Source organism: Chiloscyllium punctatum, chromosome 5 (assembly GCF_047496795.1).
Source record: "Chiloscyllium punctatum isolate Juve2018m chromosome 5, sChiPun1.3, whole genome shotgun sequence".
NCBI lineage: Eukaryota > Metazoa > Chordata > Chondrichthyes > Orectolobiformes > Hemiscylliidae > Chiloscyllium > Chiloscyllium punctatum.
Genome location: NC_092743.1, coordinates 107,918,317 through 107,938,639, shown reverse-complemented (window position 1 = coordinate 107,938,639; position 20,323 = coordinate 107,918,317). Strand labels below are relative to the sequence as shown.

At 41.5% G+C, this 20,323-nt stretch overlaps 1 protein-coding gene across 1 annotated transcript in view; it reads right to left on the bottom strand.

Moving 5' to 3' along the window:
• Positions 1 to 20,323, bottom strand: part of herpud2 (HERPUD family member 2) — a 68,342-nt gene that overhangs the window by 16,448 nt on the left and 31,571 nt on the right. The window contains exons 2-5 of the mRNA XM_072571002.1: positions 19,822 to 19,899; positions 9,242 to 9,352; positions 7,901 to 8,061; positions 4,695 to 4,820 (exon numbers count right to left, since the gene is read on the bottom strand). Of these exons, the coding sequence (XP_072427103.1) occupies positions 4,695 to 4,820; positions 7,901 to 8,061; positions 9,242 to 9,352; positions 19,822 to 19,899 (476 nt within the window). The remainder of the gene's footprint in view (positions 1 to 4,694; positions 4,821 to 7,900; positions 8,062 to 9,241; positions 9,353 to 19,821; positions 19,900 to 20,323) is intronic.

The following is a 20,323-nucleotide window of genomic DNA, read 5'->3' as shown; positions in this document are numbered from 1 at the left end:
TAAAAAGGATAAAAAGAAATTCGAAGAATTATGATATCATAATTCTTTTATGTTTATCTTTCTTTGTGTACCTGCATAATAGTAAAGAATGCAGGAGGAAGGAGAAGAAAGTAATACAGTAGCGCCTCGACATATGAACGACCCCATCCACGAACAAAACTGTTTATGTACAGGGTTGTACGTAAACTTTTGCTTCAACGTATGTACGAAATTCAAGGTACGAACGCAAAAAGCCCGTGTGCGACCATGTGGTTTCATTGTTCTGCTTTGCTACACACTTGCTGAATGCAAAAGCTCTCTGGCCCAGTGTGATCTCATTCAGTTCGCCTTTGGCACGTGCACTGTGAACAGCGTTCGTTGCTACGTCCAAGCATTCTTACGCTGTCCGAACAATGGGAAAAATTGATTCAGTTCGCGAACTTTTCGGTCCACGAACCGGGTCCTGGAATGGATTAAGTTTGTAAGTCGAGGCGCTACTGTAGATAATAAATTTCCTATTTCAATTAGCAGATTACTACTCGACAGCAATTAAAATATTGAGACAAACTGGATAACAGTTTACATAGAAATTAATCTTAAAATACACATTAGACCTGATCAGGAACTAAGACTTTCCTGAGAGGATTATGAATGCAGGTAAAGTTATTCAAAAAAAGTGAAATAAACATATCAGCGAACAAAAATTAGCTACATATGATAACTGCACAAATTTCAAAGTAAAATGATTTCACATAGCAGAACTCAGAACACAGGGTAAGCAATGGGGCACGGGTCTCTGGCACAGCATCTGTCCCTGTTGCTCAGAAGGGAAGGGGGAAGAGGAGCCGAGCATTCATCACTGGGACTCCATAGTAAGGGAGACAGACAGGAGATTCTTGTGGCAACAAGAGTGTTGGTGTGTTGCCTCCCAGGGTTCGCGATGTCTCTGATCATATTTTCAGGATCTTTGTCAGGGAGGGGGAGCAGCCCCAAGCCCTGGTCCATATAGGCAAAGACGACATAGGTAGAAGGACAAATGGGGATTGAAGGCAGAAATTCAGGGAGCTAGGGTGGAAGCTTAGAGCTAGGACAAACAGATGTGTTATCTTTGGTTTGTTGCCTATGCCATCTACTAGTGAGGCGAGGAATAGGGAGAGAGGGGAGTTGAACACGTGGCTACAGGGATGGTGCAGGAGGGAGGGTTTTGGATTCCTGGATAATTGGGGCTTTTTCTGGGGTAGGTGGTCTTCACCTGAAACTTACTGCAGCAGGGGGATCGGAACCTAAGTTGCAGTTTGAGTATAGAGGAGGTTAAGTGTAGGGAGGTCCAAAATAAGATTTCACGGTCACAAGAGAGCATTGGCAAGCCAGAAGTTGGTTTGAAGTGTGTCCATTTCAAGGCCAGGAGCATCTGGAATAAGGTGTGTGAACTTGCAGCATGGGTCTGTACCTGGGAATTTGATGTTGTGGCCATTTCAGAGACATGGGTGGACCAGGGACAAGAATGGTTGTTGGAGGTTCCAGGATTTAGATGTTTCAGTAAGAACAGAGAATATGGTAAAAGAGGTGGGGGCGTGGCATTGTTAGTCAAGGACAGTATTATGGCTGCAGAAAGGACATCTGAAGACTTGCCAACTGAGGTTTATGGGCTGAGATTAGAAACAGGAAAGGAGACGTCACCCTGTTGGGGGTTTTCTATTGGCCTCTGAATAGTTCCAGGGATGTAGAGGAAAGGATAGCAAAGATGATTCTCAATAGGAGCGAGAATAACAGGGTAGTTGTTATGGGGGACTTCAACTTCCCAAATATTTACTGGGAATACTATAGTTCAAATACTTTAGGTGGGTCAGTTTTTGTCCAGTGTGTGTGGAGGGTTTTCTGACATAGTATTTAGAAAGGCCAACAAGGGGAGAGGCCACATTAGATTTGGTACTGGTCAATGAACCCCGCCAGGTGTTAGATTGGAGGTATGTGAGCACTTTGGTGATAGTGATCACAATTCAGTTATATTTATTTTAGTGATGGAAAGGGATAGGTATATACTGGAGGGTAATAGCTACAGCTAGGGGAAAGGCAATTATGATATGATTAGACAAGATTTAGGATGCATAGGATGGGGAAGGAAACTGCAGGGAATGGGCACAATAGGAATGTGGAGCTTATTCAAGGAACAGCTACCGTGTCTCCTTTATAAGCATGTACCTGTCAGGCAGGGAGGAAGTGGTCGTATGCAGGACCCATGGTTCACGAAGGAAGTTGAATCTCTTGTCAAGAGGAAGAAGGCAGCTTATGTTAGGATGAAATGTGAAGGCTCAGTTAGGGCGATTGAGAGTTACAAGGTAGCCAGGAAAGACCTAAAGAGACAGTGCTAAGATGAGTGAGGAGGGGACATGAGAAGTTGTTGGTGGATAGGATCAGGGAAAACCCTAAAGCTTTCTATAGGCATCAGGGATAAATTAATGACTAGAGTAAGATTGGGGCCAATCAGGGCAGTATTGGGAAGTTGAGCGTGGAGTCAGAGGAGATGGGGAAGCGCTAAATGAATATTTTTCATCAGTATTCACACTGGAAAAAGACAATGTTGCTAAGGGGAATACGGAGAAATAGGCTACTAGACTAGATGGGACTGATGTTCACAAGGAGGATGTGTTAGAAATTCTAGACAGTGTGAAAATAGATAAATCCCCTGGACTACATGGGATTTATCCTAGGATTTTCTGGGAAGCCAAGGAGGAGATTGCCCACCTTATGGCTTTGATCTTTATGTCGTCATTCTCTGCAGGAATAGTGCCTGGAAACTGGAGGATAGCAAATGTTGTTCCCTTAATCAAGGGGAGTAGAGACAACCCTGGTAATTATGGACCAGTCAGCCTTACTTCAGTTGTGGATAAAGTGGTGGAAAAGATTATAAGAGATAGGATTTATAATCACCTTGATAGGAATAATTTAATTAGCGATAGTCAACACGGTTTTGTGAAGGGTAGGTCGTGCCTCACAAACCTTATCGAGTTCTTTGAGAAGATGACCAAACAGGCAGATGAGGGTAAAGCTGTTGATGTGGCGTATATGGATTTCAGTAAGGTGTTTGATAAGGTCCCCCATGGTCGGCTACTGCACAAAATATGGAAGCATAGGATTGATGGTGATTTAGCAGTTTGGATCAGAAATCAATTAGTTAAAAGAAGACAGAGAGTGGTGGTTGATGGGAAATGTTCATCCTCGTGCTCAGTTACCAGAGGGGTACCGCAAGGATTGTTTTGGGTCCACTGCTGTTCATCATTTTTATAAACGACCTGGATGAGGGCGTAGAAGGGTGGATTAGTAAATTTGCGGATGACACCAAGGTTGGTTCAATTGTGGGTAATGCCGAAGGATGTTGTTGGTTACAGATGGACATAGATATGCTGCAGATCTGGGCTGAGAGTTGGTAAATAAGTTTAATGCAGAGAAGTGGAAGGTGATTCACTTATGGAAGGAGTAACAGGAATGCAGGATACTAGGTGAATGGTAAGATTCTTGGTAGTGAAGATGAGCAGAGAAACTTCCAGCACCACTAATCCAGTATTTGGTTTTCAGCATCTGCAGTCATTGTTTTTACCTTGTTGATTTTAACCCTACTGCGAATCCTCTTGCAAGGATGTCTGCCTTGAAGAAGTTTTCCTCCTCTCTCTACAAGAATCTCAGGGAGTCCCTCTCCCACTGCAACTCCCAGGTCATTTCCTACTCTATGCTACTCTCTCCCCACCCCCACCCTCCTCTAGCTTATCTCTCCACGCTTCAGGCTCACTGCCTTTATTCCTGATGAAGGGCTTTTGCCCGAAACGTCGATTTTGCTGCTCGTTGGATGCTGCCTGAACTGCTGTGCTCTTCCAGCACCACTAATCCAGAGAAATCTTGGTGTCCATGGACACGAATCCCCTAAAAATTGCCACCCAGGTTGATAGGGTTGTTAAGGCATACAGTGTGTTAGCTTTTATTAGTAGAGGGATCGGGTTTCAGAACCATGAGGTCATGCTGCAGCTGTACAAAACTCAGGTAAGGCTGCACCTGTGAGTACTGTGTGCAGTTCTAGTCACCTCATTAATAGAAGGATGTGGAAGCTTTGGAAAGGGTTCAAGAGTTAGATCAGGTGGACAGTGAGAGCCTTTTTTCCTAGGATGGTGATGGCTAGCACGAGGGGGAAAAGCTTCAAATTGAGGGGTGATAGATATAGGACAGATATCAGAGGTAGTTTCTCTACTCAGTAGTAGGGGCGTGGAACAGTTGTAGACTTGCCAACTTTAAAAACATTTAAATAGTCAGTGGATAGGCACATGGACGAGAATGGAATAGTGTAGGCTAGATGGGCTTCAGACTGGTTTCACAGATTGGTGCAACATCAAGGGCTGAAGGGCCTGTACTGTGCTGTAATGGTTTATGTTCTACTAAGTGCTAGGTAAAATTGCAGGGTTATAATTTACAGTGAACATAATGTGAGTGTGCATCAATCCTATAAACAAGGTCCAAGGGTTAAAATATATCACACTGCTGTAGTTTTTCACTTTAACCCACCAACTTTTTGTTTGACAAAAGTAATACATGTAAGTAGGAAATTGTTCGGAAGCACAAAAGAAAGAAAGATGCAGCATCCATTTTCCTGGTAACCTGATTCAATCCATGTAATCATTCAAAACTGAGAAATGCAACTTCTCAGATCAGAGTAACTAAATACTTACTACTGCATGTAGTACTGCCGTGCATACATCTGCTGCCACCAGAGGACATGCTGTGGACTGTACATTGAATATATTGGAAAGTTGCCTGGGATTCCTGGCTGCATAGGAACCTGACCAACTCCATGTCTAAAAGGAAAGAGATACAAGAGTTCAGTGGAGAGAAGAAAGCCGAAACCAGGTTTCACAACTATCTTCTGAAAATATACATGTCAAATTTTTAACGCCGAGATACTGGAGGAACTTTGCAACTCAGACAGTTTGGTTATAGTGGGAGAAAGTGAGGACTGCAGATGCTGGAGATCAGAGTCAAAATGGCCACAGGGCAGTGTTTGATTATATTTGTTACGCTGTCTATTGCACACGGCACAAACGTACTTAACATTTTGTCCAAAAAAAGCACAAGATGCAAGAGCAGAAGGAGCCCATTCAGCCCATCAGGTCTGCTCTAACATTCAGCGAGTTCATGATCATTCTCAACTACTTTCCTGCCCTTTCTCCATAACAATCAAAACAACTGTGGATGCTGTAAATCAGCAACACAAACAGAAATGGCTGGAAAGGTTCAGCACATCTGGCAACAACTATGGAGAGAATCAGAGTTGACATTTCAGGTCGAATGACCCTTCCTCACTTGACCTGAAACATCAACTCTGATTTCTCTCCACAGACACTGCCAGATGCGCTGAGCTTTTCTCCATAACTATCGATTCCCTCACTGATTAAATCAGTCATAGGTATACTTAACAATCCAACGCTACCATCCTCTGTTGTAAATAATTCCATCAATTCATTGCTCACAGAAGAAATTCCTTATTTCTGTTCTTACTTGGTGGTCCCTTACCTTGAAATTATGCCTTCAGTCCAAGGTTCTCACACAAGGAGTAACTTCTTCTCCAAATCCAACCTGTCAAGACCCCTAAGTTTGTTTCACATTTCAACAAGGTTGCTGATCATTCTTTTGAACTCCAACAAGTACAAACTCATCCTATTCAACCAAGGAACTGTTATTCAGTAACCAGTAAACACACAGCATTTTTTTTTTAAGAAAAGAGAGAACAGCATTAGATGCTCAGATCCAGCTTGCTGCAACTCAGTTTGGGTGCCACAAGACCCACTCAGCTCCAAAGCTAGTCAAAGATTTGAGACCGAAACAGATAGAGGTTGAAAATGCCACAGGAAAAGTTAGGAAAACTGACTTAGACATCAAGGCAATAATCAACAAACTAGGGCAACAAGGAGTCCAGTCCAAATAGAGGTCACATTGACCTTATCTAAAATAAGGTGCTTGCTCATTCAATTCTCCTGCTGCTATTACTAGATTCCATATATATTGTCTTTATGTCAGGCGCACTGTAAACAGTATCTGCACTTCCACAAGCCATTTAAGATTTTTTGAAAGAAATAGCCATAAAAACCTAAGGGGAGGGGCTAAAAATAATACCACCTTGGGTTGGGGTGCAGAGCTCAGCAAGGCTGATCTATTCAGACGGCTGCCATCTTGGATCCCCTGAAAGGAATAGCCAAAACTGCAAACTTGATGATTGATGTTAAGTGTGCCAATATCAAAGGAACGTGAACAACTTGTGAAAAAGTACTTGGAGCATAGAGAAAATTTTTGGAATGAGATAGTGCATTTCACATGTACAGGATGCTTCAAAGCACCTTGAAGCTATAGAAGTGTTTTTTGAAAAATGTAGTTACTATTGTAATAAAAGAAACACCACAGTTAAGTTATAAATATCAAGCTCCCACAAGCAGGAATGTGATAGTGATGAGATCACTTGTTTCAGTGATGATGATTTAAGGATAAAATATTGGCCAATCCACAACAGAGAACTCCCAGACTCAGCTTTGAAATGATAAGAGATATTTTACATTCAAATGATAGGCCTCAGTTTAACACATGACTTGAAAGATACCACCTTTAACTGTGCAGCATTTCTTCAGCATTGCACTCAAGAAAGAACTGTGATTTTTATGTTTAAGTCATAAACTTGGACTTGAGCCCAGAAGCTTCTAACTCAGAGGTAAGAGTACTATCCTCTGAGCCAAGGCCAATATTAATATTGGAGCTTTTGCCACAAGCTGGGGCAGGTGGTTAGCATTGGAGTTGTTGAGGAAGAGGACGTGCAAGCGTCCAGAGTGACAGAAACGGAGGTCTTGGGGAAAGGGTTGTCATGATAGGTGAAATGTCTGAATATAGGAGGGTGTGAGATAATTGAGGAGTTCAAGTGAGCATGTTAAATTTGCAGATTATGAGACTAGGGCTATAGGCAGATATGATAACTTTCTCTACAGTGTGACGTGCAGGAATTTCAATGGACTGGCTTTTGGAAGGAAATGGACAAGGCTTTCAAGGTTAGTGTGTTGAGACATTCATTATTTTATTTTTATTTTTCTTATTTTTGGTTGGAACTGAGACCTGTGACTGAAGGTCACCTTTGTTTAAAAAAAGCAACAAATTGATATCAGGTCATGGGTCTGATGAGTTAACTGCTGCTTGATTATTGAGCATTTTAGGTATTTTGACTCCAAGATGCATTATGCTGAAAAGCTGGCAAATGTTTTGGTATTAAAAAGGGGTCATTACAAGGCCATTATTATTAGACCCAACTAATAAAGAGAAAGACTGTGGCTACTAGAAGGTATTTTAGTTGCTTTCCAATTTCCCTCTCATTATCAATTTAGTGAAAGTTCAGACAACAGAAACCCAGTAATAAGAAATAAATGAATACCCCTCAGAGCCTACTGGAAGAGGTTTGCATTGATCAGTCTCTTCAGAAATAAAAGAAGATTCAATCCCACTTTGCTCAACTATTTACAGTGTTAAGAATACATTTCTAATTTTGTTTAAGCGATAAACTTGATGCCTGCTATCAGTTATTCTTAAACTCTGGTTAGGAACCACTGGGGCAACTTTAAGGATCATTCAATGTTTTAATTTTACTGTGCTCCAAATACAGGGACTGGGAGGCTTATTTGATTTACTTGCTGTATCAGTGTTGTAACAAGAATCAAAGGCAGGTTCCATTACAAAGAGGGAAGTATTCAGTGTTTTGCAGATTTAGTGGATCTTCAATTATTCTGACTTGAATGTGTACTGGGTCCAAAACCTTGAAATTGCCTCCCTAAACTCCTGGATAGTGACATAATTGCAGATCCCTGCACTAGTTCAAAAAGTTCCACCATCAACTTTCTATACTTACCCTTGCATAACATGTTGGAATCCGTGACTTTGTGCATGGTTTAAAGGAACCTGAGAAAAGTTGCGGTGTCTAATATCAGCTGAGTTAGAACCTGTGGATCCAATAATGGTTTCTTGGCTTGGAGACGATGAGGGTGTTGTGGTACTTGAATTTTCAGAACTCTGAGAAGATATCAAAGTCCATTGTAAATGCTTTCATTAAGTAACAAGAAACATCCAGAAATGAACAGATGCAATGAATGGCAGAGCATTAATCTGAAATGATAATTGCTTTTCTTGCCACAGATGTTGCGTGAACCCATACAGAGATTAAGTTTTTTTTTCAATTCCAATCATACAACCATCCTCATTCACCTTAACATTAACACTGACCACTTTGCACATGGCAACATGTCAGAGATCCATCCTAAAATATTCCTCCAGCTCAAACAAGAAAACCCAATGACCTACAAAAGACTAACAAAATGCTCTAGAAAATCCACAGCTTAAGATACACAATTTCATTTTAAACCTAACCTACTGTTTTGCTCATTTTACACATCAGACAAAATGTGCGAAAGATTAGTTCCATACAAATCATTTAGCTTTTAAAAAGTCAAAATATAAAACTAAATTAAGGAAACACTGCTCTAGAACCCAAGATGAAGTTATCAGATAACTGCACAGTTTCAATGTAGAAGTTACGTTCAAGGGTTTTTAAATCTGGTGCTTCTGATATTGAATTGCGGCAAATGAATATGTATTTACTCTTCACACTTACATTTTTCATTAAGCCCATTGGCAGATGCATAAATTCACAAAAACACAACGCTATCATCCTGCTGTATAATCATGGGCTGCCTGTGAATGGATAAAGTTGTTCCCCCAAAAGAAAATCACTAAACATGCTTACCTAAAGTCACTGGATCTAAAACCAAGACATTTTAGTTCAATGTTTGCACAAAATGATAACACAATAAGACCTATTTATTAATGTTGTCAAACATGTTGTAAAAAACTGCCAATAGTTGTACCAGAAATTTTAAGGTGGTAAACCTGCCCTAAAAGCAGTGAAATAAGGAGAAGAAACCAAGTGTAGACATGGAAAAACGTTAAAAGTAGCACTCAGATTTTGTAAACAAATTAGCATCTCTTATTCACTACAGATATAATACATAAACAGCAATTTTTAAACAGTCTTTTTTTTCTAGAAAGTATGGCAACCCACAGCTCTACTGCAAAGGCTAAGAGATCAATCTAGTTCAGGACAGCTTTAAATCCCAACACGTGAGGATAGCAGCATTGATCAATATCTGGTTTTTAAAATGATGGCTGCAATAGCTTTGAACAGAAAGAAATTTACCATGGTTCCATTGTTGGTTGCCAGAGTTCCATTGCTCTTATAACCAGATTTGGGTGATCCTGGAGGAGTCCTTGAAGAGCAGACTAAGTGAACCATATGATACTCGTCTTGCTGTGTCACAAATGAGAGTGATGGAGAGAATAAACAAAAGAGAAGAAAGCAAAAGTAGTGACTGCTATAACTAAGCTACAGCTACAGCTTAAGATATACAATTTCATTTTAAACCTAACCTACTGTTTTTGCTCATTGTACATATCAGACAAAATTTGCTAGAAAGATTAGTTCCATACAAATCATTTAGCTTTTAAAAAGTCAAAATATAAAACTAAATTAAGGAAACATTGCTCTGTAAACAATTCATGTAAAAGTAATTAAGAATTTGTGCTTTTCAAACCATACAATGAAAAATAATTGATTTCCATTCATTAGTTTGTAGGGAGGTTAAAAATGTTAAAATATGGTCAGGTCCCAACATCGTGACATCATGATGGTGTAGGAAAATGCGAGACACAACAGAAAACAGAGGTGGAGACAGATTCGGATGCCTTTATACATGAATTACAATATTAACCTTATGCACCTTGTATGGTATGATCTGCTTGTACTGTGTGCAAAACAAAACTTTTCATTGTACCAAGGTACAAGTGACAGTAAATCAAATCCTCTTGACATGGCTCCGCAAGCCCTGTGAAGTGTGTTAAGGGTTCCTCCAGAAAGCTTGTACTTGCTTAATAAAATTTTGGGTATTCACAGAAGTTGGCGTATTGCGGTTGCATCAAGTGTGTAAGAATCTCAAGAAAAAGAACTTAAAACCACAAGTAAAAACAAAATGACAGTGACCATGTAAGCACAATATTTATTAGCGATCAGCGCACACTGAAGTCACTATGTACTGGCAGGAGTACTGCACATGCATAATGAGAACTTTCAATGGCATCCTCAAACAACTTTGCTTTTTAATGACAATCAATGACAACCTTATGGGACCATTACTAACCTTAAGCCACACAGCCCATCAAGTCTGCACCAGCATTCAATGAGAACGTGCCTCATATTAATCCTCAACTTTATTTTCCTGCATTGAGCCTATAACCCTCTATTCCCTGTCTGATTAAAGACCTGTCTAATATAGTCTTGAATGAACCAGTCTTTATGGTCAAGAATTCTACAGATTCAATATCCCTGACAGAAGAAATTCCTCCTGATCTCAGTCCACAGTGGGTAATCACTTACTCTGAGATCATCCCATCTGATCATTGATTCACCTGCAGGGGGAAACATCTTCTCTGCATCTACCCTTTCATTAAGGTTAATTCTCATTCTTCTACATTCCAAATCTATTCAACCTCTTCGCATAGGAAAATCCCTTCATAGCCAGAATACACCAAGCAGTCTCTGGACTGCTTGTAACCAGTCTTTTTTTAAACTGTTCCCAGTATGTTATGCATGGTCTAAGCAGTATCTTGTACATCTTTAGCATGACCTCCCTATTTTTATATTACATCCCCCTGAAAGTAATAGTCCATATGCCTCCCTGCAACTACATTGGGGTTTAGAAGAAAGAGAGGTGAAATGATAGAAACATGCAAGACACTGAGGGCATCTGACATGATTGGTGCTGAGAGAATGTTTCCCCACAGTGGAGAAATCTAGAACTAGGAGATACTGTTATAGACTTGGGTCCTCCCATTTAAGATGGATACAAGGAATTCCTTCTTTACGAGGATTGATAGTTTATGAAATTCTATATTCCAAAGAAAAGACTGGATCACTGAATATATTGAACAATGAATCAGAGATATTTGATCAACTGAGAGTTTGCGTTATAGGAGGCAGGGAGAAAGTGAGGACTGCAAATACTGGAAATCAGAGCCGAAAAGTATGGCACTGGAAAAGCACAGCAGGTCAGGCAACATCCAAGGAGCAGGAGGATTGATGTTTCGGGGATGAGTTCTTCATTAGGAATATGGAGTGGATAAATAGGAGGGTGGGGGTGGGGAAGGTAGCTGGAAATTCAGTAGATGCAGGTGGGAGGTGACAGTGATACATTGGAGGGAGGGTGGAGCAGATAGGTGTGAAGGACGATGGATGGACAGGTAAGAAAGTTCAATAGGGTGGTGCCGAGTTGGAGTGTTGGATCTAGGATGAGGTGAGGGGAGGGGAGATGAGGAGACTGGTGAAATCGACATTGATGCAGTGTGATTGGAGAGCCCTAAAGCAGAATAAAAGAGTTCTTCCTCCAGGCATTAAGTGGCTCGGATTTGGCAGTGGAGATGGCCCAGGACTTGCACGTCTTGGCAGAGTGGGAGGAGGAATTGAAGTGGTCGGCCACAGGGTGGTGGGATTATTTGATGTGTGTGTCCTAGAGATGTTCCCTGAAACGTTCCACGGCAGGCATAAGAGTGAAGTTGAAGTAACAAGCAAGTCAGCTACAGACTCACCAAATAGCTGAGCAGGCTTGAAGGTGGAATAGCTTTCCCTTACTCATATGGTAGGGTAAAACTTCCAGTTACATTTGGGGTGGCACAGTGGTTAGCACTGCGACCTCACAGCACCAGGGACCCAGTTTCAATTCCCACCTTGGGCAACTGTCTGTGTGGAGTTTGCACACTCTCCCAATGTTTGCGTGGGTTTCCTCCATGTGCTCCAATTTCCTCCCACAATTCAAAGATGCGCAGGTTAGGTGAATTGGCCATGCTAAATTGCCAGTAGTGTTAGGTGCCTTAGTCAGGGGTGAATGTAGGGGAATGGGTCTGGGTGGGTTGCTCTTCGGAGGGTCGGCATGGACTTGTTGGGCCGAAGAGCCTGTTTCCACACTGTAGGAAAGCTAAAAAGAAACCCACACAGAGTCATAGAGATGTACAGCACAGAAACAGACCCTTTGGTCCAACTTGTCCATGCTGACCTGATATCCCAACCCAATCTAGTCTCACCTGTCAAGACCTAGCCCATATCCCTCCAAACCTATTCATATCCATACACCCATCCAGATGCCTTTTAAAAAAAGTGTTGCAATTGTACTAGCTTTCACCACTTCCTCTGGTAGCTCATTCCATACACATACCACTCTCTGCATGAAAACATTGCCCCTTAGGTCTCTTTTCTATCTTTCCCCTCTCACCCTAAACCTATGCCCTCTAGTTCTGGACTCCCCCACCCCAGGGAAAAGACTTTGCCTATTTATCCTAACCATGCCCTTCATAATTTTATATACCTCTATAAGGTCACCCCTCAGCCTCCAAACGCTCAAATTCTCCTACCCTTGTAAACCTTTTCTGAACCCTTTCAAGTTTCACAACATCTTTCTGATAGGAAGACCAGAATTGCATGCAGTATTCCAACTGAGGCCTAGCCAATGTCATGTTGCAGCTGCAACATGACCTCCCAACTCTTGTATTCAATACTCTGACCAATAAAGGAAAACATACCAAATGCTGCCTTCACTATCCTATCTACCGGTGACTCCACTTTCAAGGTGCTATGAACCTGCACTCCAAGGTCTCTTTGTTCAGGAACACTCCCCAGGACTTCACCATTTTTGAAGTAACATTACCAACTGAATAATATTATGTAAAAGAGTTTGACAGGAAGCTGGCACAAACATTTGTCAAAGAATAAGCTCCAGACTCCCTTCTCCCACCTCCTCTCAAGAAAAGGGCAGGCTAAAATGTTTGGGGAACATATGCACACGATCCTGGTTTGCATTCAATATTCCCTGCATAGCACCACCTCACAAGTACTACCAATCTAAGAATTACAGTAGGGGAAGATTATTACCATGTTCCTAGAAGAATTAGTGATGGGAAGAGTCATAGAGATGTACAGCATGGAAACAGACCCTTCGGTCCAACCCATCCATGCCGACCAGATATCCTAACCCAATCTAGTCCCACCTGCCAGCACCTGGCCCATATCCCTCCAAACCCTTCCTATTCCTATATACCCATCCAGATGCCTTTTAAATGTTGCAATTGTACCAGCCTCCACCACTTCCTCTGGCAGCTCATTTCATACACGTACCACCCTCTGCGTGAAAACATTGCCCCTTAGATCTCTTTTATATCTTTCCCCTCTCACCCTAAACCTATACCCTCTAGTTCTGGACTTTTCCGACCCCACGGAAAAGACTTTGCCTATTTATCCTATCCATACCCCTCAAATTTGTAAACCTCTACAAAGTCACCCCTCAGCCTCCGGTGCTCCAGGGAAAACAGCCCCAGCCTGTACAGCCTCTCCCTGTAGCTCAGATTCTCCAACCCTGGCAACATCCTCATAAAACTTTTCTGAACCCTTTCAAGTTTCACAACATCTTTCCGATAGGAAGGAGACCAGAATTGCACGCAATATTCTAACAGTGGCCAAACCAATGTCCTGTACAGCCGCAACATGACCTCCCAACTCCTGTACTCAATACTCTGACCAATAAAGGAAAGCATACCAAACGCCTTCTTCACTATCCTATCTACCTGTGACTCCACTTTCAAGGAGCTATGAACCTGCACTCCAAGGTCCCTTTGTTCAGCAACACTCCCTAGGACCTTACCATTAAGTGTATAAGTCATGCTAAGATTTGCTTTCCCAAAATGCAGCACCACGCATTTATCCGAATTAAACTCCATCTGCCACTTCTCAGTCCATTGGCCCATCTGGTCGAGATCCTGTTGTAATCTGAGGTAACCCTCTTCGCTGTCCACTACACCTCCAATTTTGGTGTCATCTGCAAACTTACTAACTGTACCTCTTATGCTCGCATCCAAATCATTTATGTAAATGACAAAAAGTAGAGGGCCCAGCACCGATCCTTGTGGCACTCCACTGGTCACAGGCCTCCAGTCTGAAAAACAACCCTCCAACACCACCCTCTTCCTTCTACCTTTGAGCCAGTTCTGTATCCAAATGGCCAGTTCTCCCTGTATTCCATGAGATCTAACCTTGCTAATCAATCTCCCATGGGGAACCTTGTCGAACGCCTCTCTGAAGTCCATATAGATCACATCTACTGCTCTGTCCTCATTAATCTTCTTTGTTACTTCAAAAAACTCATTCAAGTTTGTGAGACATGATTTCCCACGCACAAAGCCATGCTGACTATCCCAAATCAGTCCTTGCCTTTCCAAATACATGTACATCCTGTCCCTCAGGATTCCCTCCAACAACTTGCCCACCACTGAGGTCAGGCTCACTGGTCTATAGTTCCCTGGCTTGTCCTTACCACCCTTCTTAAATAGTGGCACCACATTTGCCAACCTCCAGTCTTCCAGCACCTCACCTGTGACTATCAGTGATACAAATATCTCAGCAAGAAGCCCAGCAATCACTTCTCTAGCTTCCCAGAGTTTTCGGGTACACCTGATCAGGTCCTGAGGATTTATCAACTTTTAACCTTTTCAAGACATCCAGCACTTCCTCCTCTGTAACCTGGACATTTTGAAAGATGTCACCATCTATTTCCCTACAGTCTATATCTTCCATATCCTTTTCCACAGTAAATACTGATGCAAAATATTCATTTAGTATCTCCCCCATTTTCTGTGGCTCCGCACAAAGGCTGCCTTGCTGATCTATTCTCTCCCTAGTTACCCTTTTGTCCTTAATGTATTTATAAGACCTCTTTGGATTCTCCTTAATTCTATTTGCCAAAGCTATCCCATGTCCCCGTTTTGCCCTCCTGATTTCCCTCTTTAAGTATACTCCTACTTTCTTTATACGCTAAGGATTCACTCGATCTATCCTGTCTATACCTGACATATGCTTCCTTCTTTTTCCAAACCAATCTCTCAATTTCTTTAGTCATCCAGCATTCCCTATTGCTACCAGCCTTCCCTTTCATCCTGACAGGAATATACTTTTTCTGGATTCTTGTTATCTCATTTCTCAAGGCTTCCCCTTTTCCAGCTGTCCCTTTACCTGCGAACATCTGCCTCCAATCAGCTTTTGAAAGTTCATGCCTAATACCGTCAAAATTGGCCTTTCTCCAATTTAGAACTTCAACTCTTAGATCTGGTCTATCCTTTTCCATTACTATTTTAAAATGAATAGAATTATGGTCGCTGGCCCCAAAGTGCTCCCCCACTGATACCTCAGTCACCTGCCCTGCCTTATTTCCCAAGAGTAGGTCAAGTTTTGCACCTTCTCTAGTAGGTTCATCCACATACTAAATCAGAAAATTGTCTTGTACACACTTAACAAATTTCTCTCCATCTAAACCTTTAACACTATGGCAGTCCCAATCGATGTTTGGAAAGTTAAAATCCCCTACCATAACCACCCTATTATTCTTACAGATCGCTGAGATCTCCTTACAAGTTTGTTTCTCAATTTCCCTCTGACTATTTGGTGGTGGTGGTGGTGGTGGTGGTGGTGGTGGGGGGGGGGGGTGGTCTATAATACAATCCCAATAAGGTGATCATCCCTTTCTTATTTCTCAGTTCCACCCAAATAACTTCCCTGGATGTATTTCCGGGAATATCCTCCCTCAGCACAGCTGTAATGCTATCCCTTATCAAAAATGCCACTCCTCCTCCTCTCTTGCCTCCCTTGCTATCCTTTCTGAATCATTTGTATCCTGGAACATTAAGCTGCCAGTCCTGCCCATCCCTGAGCCATGTTTCCATAATTGCTATGATATCCCAGTCCCATGTTCCTAACCATGCCCTGAGTTCATCTGCCTTCCCTGTTAGGCCCCTTGCATTGAAATAAATGCAGTTTAATTTATTAGTTCCACCTTGTCCCTGCCTGACCTGACTGTTTGATTCACTTCTGTTCTCGGCTGTACCCGTCTCAGATCGATCTCTTTCCTCACTATCTCCCTGGGTCCCATCCCCCCAAACTTACTAGTTTAAATCCTCCGAGCAGTTCGAGCAAATTTCCCTGCCAGTAGATTAGTCCCTTCCAATTGAGGTGCAATCCGTCCTTCTTGTACAGATCACTTCTACCCCAAAAGAGATTCCAATGATCCAAAAATGTGAATCCTTCTTCCATACACCAGCTCCTCAGCCATGCATTCATCTGCTCCATCCTCCTATTCCTGCCCTCTCTAGCTCATAGCACTGGGAGTAATCCAGATGTTACTACCCTTGAGGACCTCCTTTTTAAATTTCTACCTAACTCTCTGTAATCTCCCTTTTCCCTTCCAATGTCGTTGGTTCCAATGTGGACAATGACCTCCTGCTGGCCCCTCTCCCCCATGAGAACATTCTGCACCCTCTGAGACATCCTTGATCCTGGCACCAGGGAAACAACACACCATTCTGCTTTTTCTCTGCTGGCCACAGAAACATCTGTCTGTACCTCAGACTACAGAACCCCCTAACACAATTGATCTCTTGGAAGCCGAAGTACCCCTCGTTGCATTAGAGCCAGTCTCAATACCAGAAACTTGGCTGTTCGTGCGACGTTCCCCTGAGAATCCATCACCCCCTATACTTTCCAAAACAGCATACCTGTTTGAAATGGGTATATCCACAAAAGACTCCTGCTCTGGTTGCCTACCTCTCTTACCCTTCCTGGAGTTAACCCATCTATGTGACTGTATCTGAGACTTCCCCCCCCCCCCCTTCCTATAACTGCCATCCATCACATACTGTTGCAAATTCCTCATTGCTTCTATTTGTCTCTCCAACTGATCCACTTGATAAGATTCACATCCAACAGCATTTATGGCAGATATAATCCGCAGTAACCCTTGAACTCTCTTTAAACTCCCACATCTGACAAGAAGTACATATCACTGTAAAGGCCATTTTTGCTCCTTCACAATCTACAGACCCAGAAAATAACACCATCTTATTCCTCTACAAACATTGCCCCAGGTTAAATTAATAGCTATGGCTTATATTTTAAGTTTAATCAAGAGACTTCTCTAAAAACATATAGTCAAGGAAGAATCCACTGTACCCACTACTGCAGCCTCTCTTGGACAGACTTAAAACAACAATTAACTTATCTGATTCTGTGTTGTGAACTTCGCCCAAACCGGTTCATCCAAGATTAGTTGTGAATTTCACCGTTTGTTAGTTTTCAGAGATGCGCTCCGATGTCCAGCGATACAAGAATTCAAACAGCAGGTTTTCTCTCTCTCTCTCCTGCACCGTCCTCACCATGTGCTTCCTTTGTCTGCTCTTCTCCCTTTTAAACTGCTGTTGTTTTGACTTTTTTTTTCCAAAGTTCCAAAACAATGCAACAGCATATAAAACAGTAATAGCTGCTCCTGGAATTCGAGGAAATCACCTCCAATACCTAAAATACCTCAAAAAAAAGGAGCAGCTCCATCTTGGATTACCCAGAATTCTCCATATCCGAATAGTGAATCAATTTGGCCCAACTATGGCAGGTTTCTTCATTGTTCTCATCATGGTCTGGTCCAATCTTTCTGATTTGCCTGGTTTGAAAGTTAACTTTGTGGTTCTCTCACAGATATACCAAAGCTAAATTCAGTATTCACTAACACAATGGAACGCTGAAATTACTCAGTGGCACTTGAGACAAAAATTGCTGCAAGACATCGCTGTGCATGAATTAACACAAACAGTAACTAATTTAGAGTAAACTAGAACACAAAAACAAAAGAAAAGGATTTCAAACATACTACAGGTATTAGACTTATTATGAATACCAACCAGAAAAATCTCCAAACTTCAAATGAAGTTTCAAAGACACAACAATGATTTCTACTGACCATTGACTCTCAAACATTTTTGTTGAGCGACACTGCATCCCACCGAACCCATTTTTGCACATCATCATCATAAAAAAACTTCAATCAGAATCAAATGCGAAAACTGGCGCTGCTGCCAATGAGACAATGGATTGGTTCCAAGCTGAGCTCAGGCTCCATGTTCAGGTTTTCCATCCCTCTGTTTTTCTGTTGAAAATTTGGGTTTTTAATGCTATTATGAATGGCAGGAAGCGCTTCATCAATGAAGTCAGGTCTGAAACAATGCATGGAGTTGAACGTGTCAAACCTTTCGTAGCGAAGACCAGTCCAAATGACTGGTCTTTTGCATCAGCCTGCAGTCCATCTGGTCCATGACCACATTTGAGGACCAATATCAGAACAGAGTGAAGGAAATTCACAAGTAAAAATGCTATTGACAAATCTTATTTTACATTGTATTTTGATGGCAAAAATCTGAGAGTACTAATTTAGAACAATTAAAAGACCTGTATTACTTTAACACAGGTAAGTAAGCCAGACTTTAAATAACCTTGACACTAAAGTATATGGCCAATGTTCTCTTCTGACTCGGGCACCTACACCTCCAGTTGAGTTATACAACAAGGACAAGGATCATATTTGATGAATTTGGAATATGACAGACTAAGTCAGGAGGTAAAACAGGGAGATAAATGATGAGTTTAAGCTACATCACACTTTTCACAAGTGCCCAACTGAAAGTTTCCTGAAGCACAAATTCCCCACGGAAGAGACCTTGTGACAGATTTAATTGAATCTTAAGTGTCAGAAATTCATAGTACAGAGGACATCATACAGCCCATTATGAATTATCCACCCTTAGCTCACTTATCAGTTTCTAGTCTTGTAACCTCCAACACTTCAAATGATTACCCAAGTACATTTTAAATGCAAGGTTTCACCCTCCACGACTCTTGCAGTTAAGGAATTCCAGATTCCCACTCTCCTCCAAATCGGAAAAAAAATTAAACTCTCTAATTGTTCTGTAAGTACTTTAGTAATTAATATTAATTAATAATAAATATTGATTGTATGCACAAAGGAAAGACAAATTTTCATGCAAATAAATAGTGAATAGGCCCTAAGAATATGGAAACAATTAATCAGTCAGGTGCTCTACGATGGTTTGGTGCACTTGGAAAATGTAAAGTCTTAAGCATCTTAAATATAGGAAGAAGAGACTCCTAACCAACGTCAATTCAAAAAAGGACCAAACATTTGAGTACATCCTCAAGGACAGAACCTAGCTTTGTGTGTAAGATTTGCAAGCCTCCGATAGCACTTTCATTGCCAATACAGGCATGGTCTGTTAAGGGAGCAGACATGTTCAAAACATTTTAACAAGCTGTCAACCTTTAAGATTGCAACAAGATGGAGTAAGTTTTACTTTACAGCCTGCTCTGTTAGACCCTTCATCTTCAGTTATTGACGTTTGTCAGAGTGTTCAAAATTACACTCTGAGTTTCTCTGGGAACTGAGTTACATTGCCCAGCAACAATCCCGCTTGCTGTGATTTTTTTTAAAAATTGTCTGCTAAAATACACATGCCCAAATCATTCCAACTCACCCTGACTGGATTCCAGAAAATATATTCCATTCCCCAACTCACTGACAGAACTTGACAACATCCTCATCCATGCATATTACTACCCAATTATGATCAGTCATCACCGTACTTAGACCTGTGAATACCATATGACAAGCATGTTAATGATTTTAATACGGAAGTTCAATTTAAAACGACTTGGAGCCAAGAGGAGTATCGGTGCTGGAGCACATTTGAAAGAGCACAGAAAATAAGACATATCTAAATTTCAATCCCATTGCAATTTATTTTAATTCATGCAACAGTAACCAAACAAGATTAAGAGGAATTTTAAATTACCTTTCTAAAAATGTCCTTGAGCTGCAAGTGGTCAGGGAGAAGTTTGCCAGAATACACAAGTCTCTGATCCTTGGTGGACTGTGGAAGAAACAACAAAAAAGTTAAGTTCTTTGCAGGCTTCACAAAATAAAAACAAAGAATTTGTATAACCAACAAGTATCAGTTAGGACATCAAGAAAACACCCCTTTCCTCGTTGAATAATGGAAGGAGATCCTCATCTGAACAGACAGGTAAAGCTAGTTAAATGTCTCAGGGGAAAGTGAGGACTACAGATGCTGGAGATCAGAGCTGAAAAGTGTGTTGCTGGAAAAACACAGCAGGTCAGACAGCATCCAAGGAGCAGGAGAATCGACGTTTTGGGCATAAGCCCTTCTTCAGGAATTTGTTAAATGTCTCACTCAAACATCACCTGTGAACTGGCCATCTTGTGGTGCAGTGGTCCTGTCCTTACCTCTGAACTGAGACACTTGGGTTCAAATCCCAGCTGCTCTAGAAGCATAT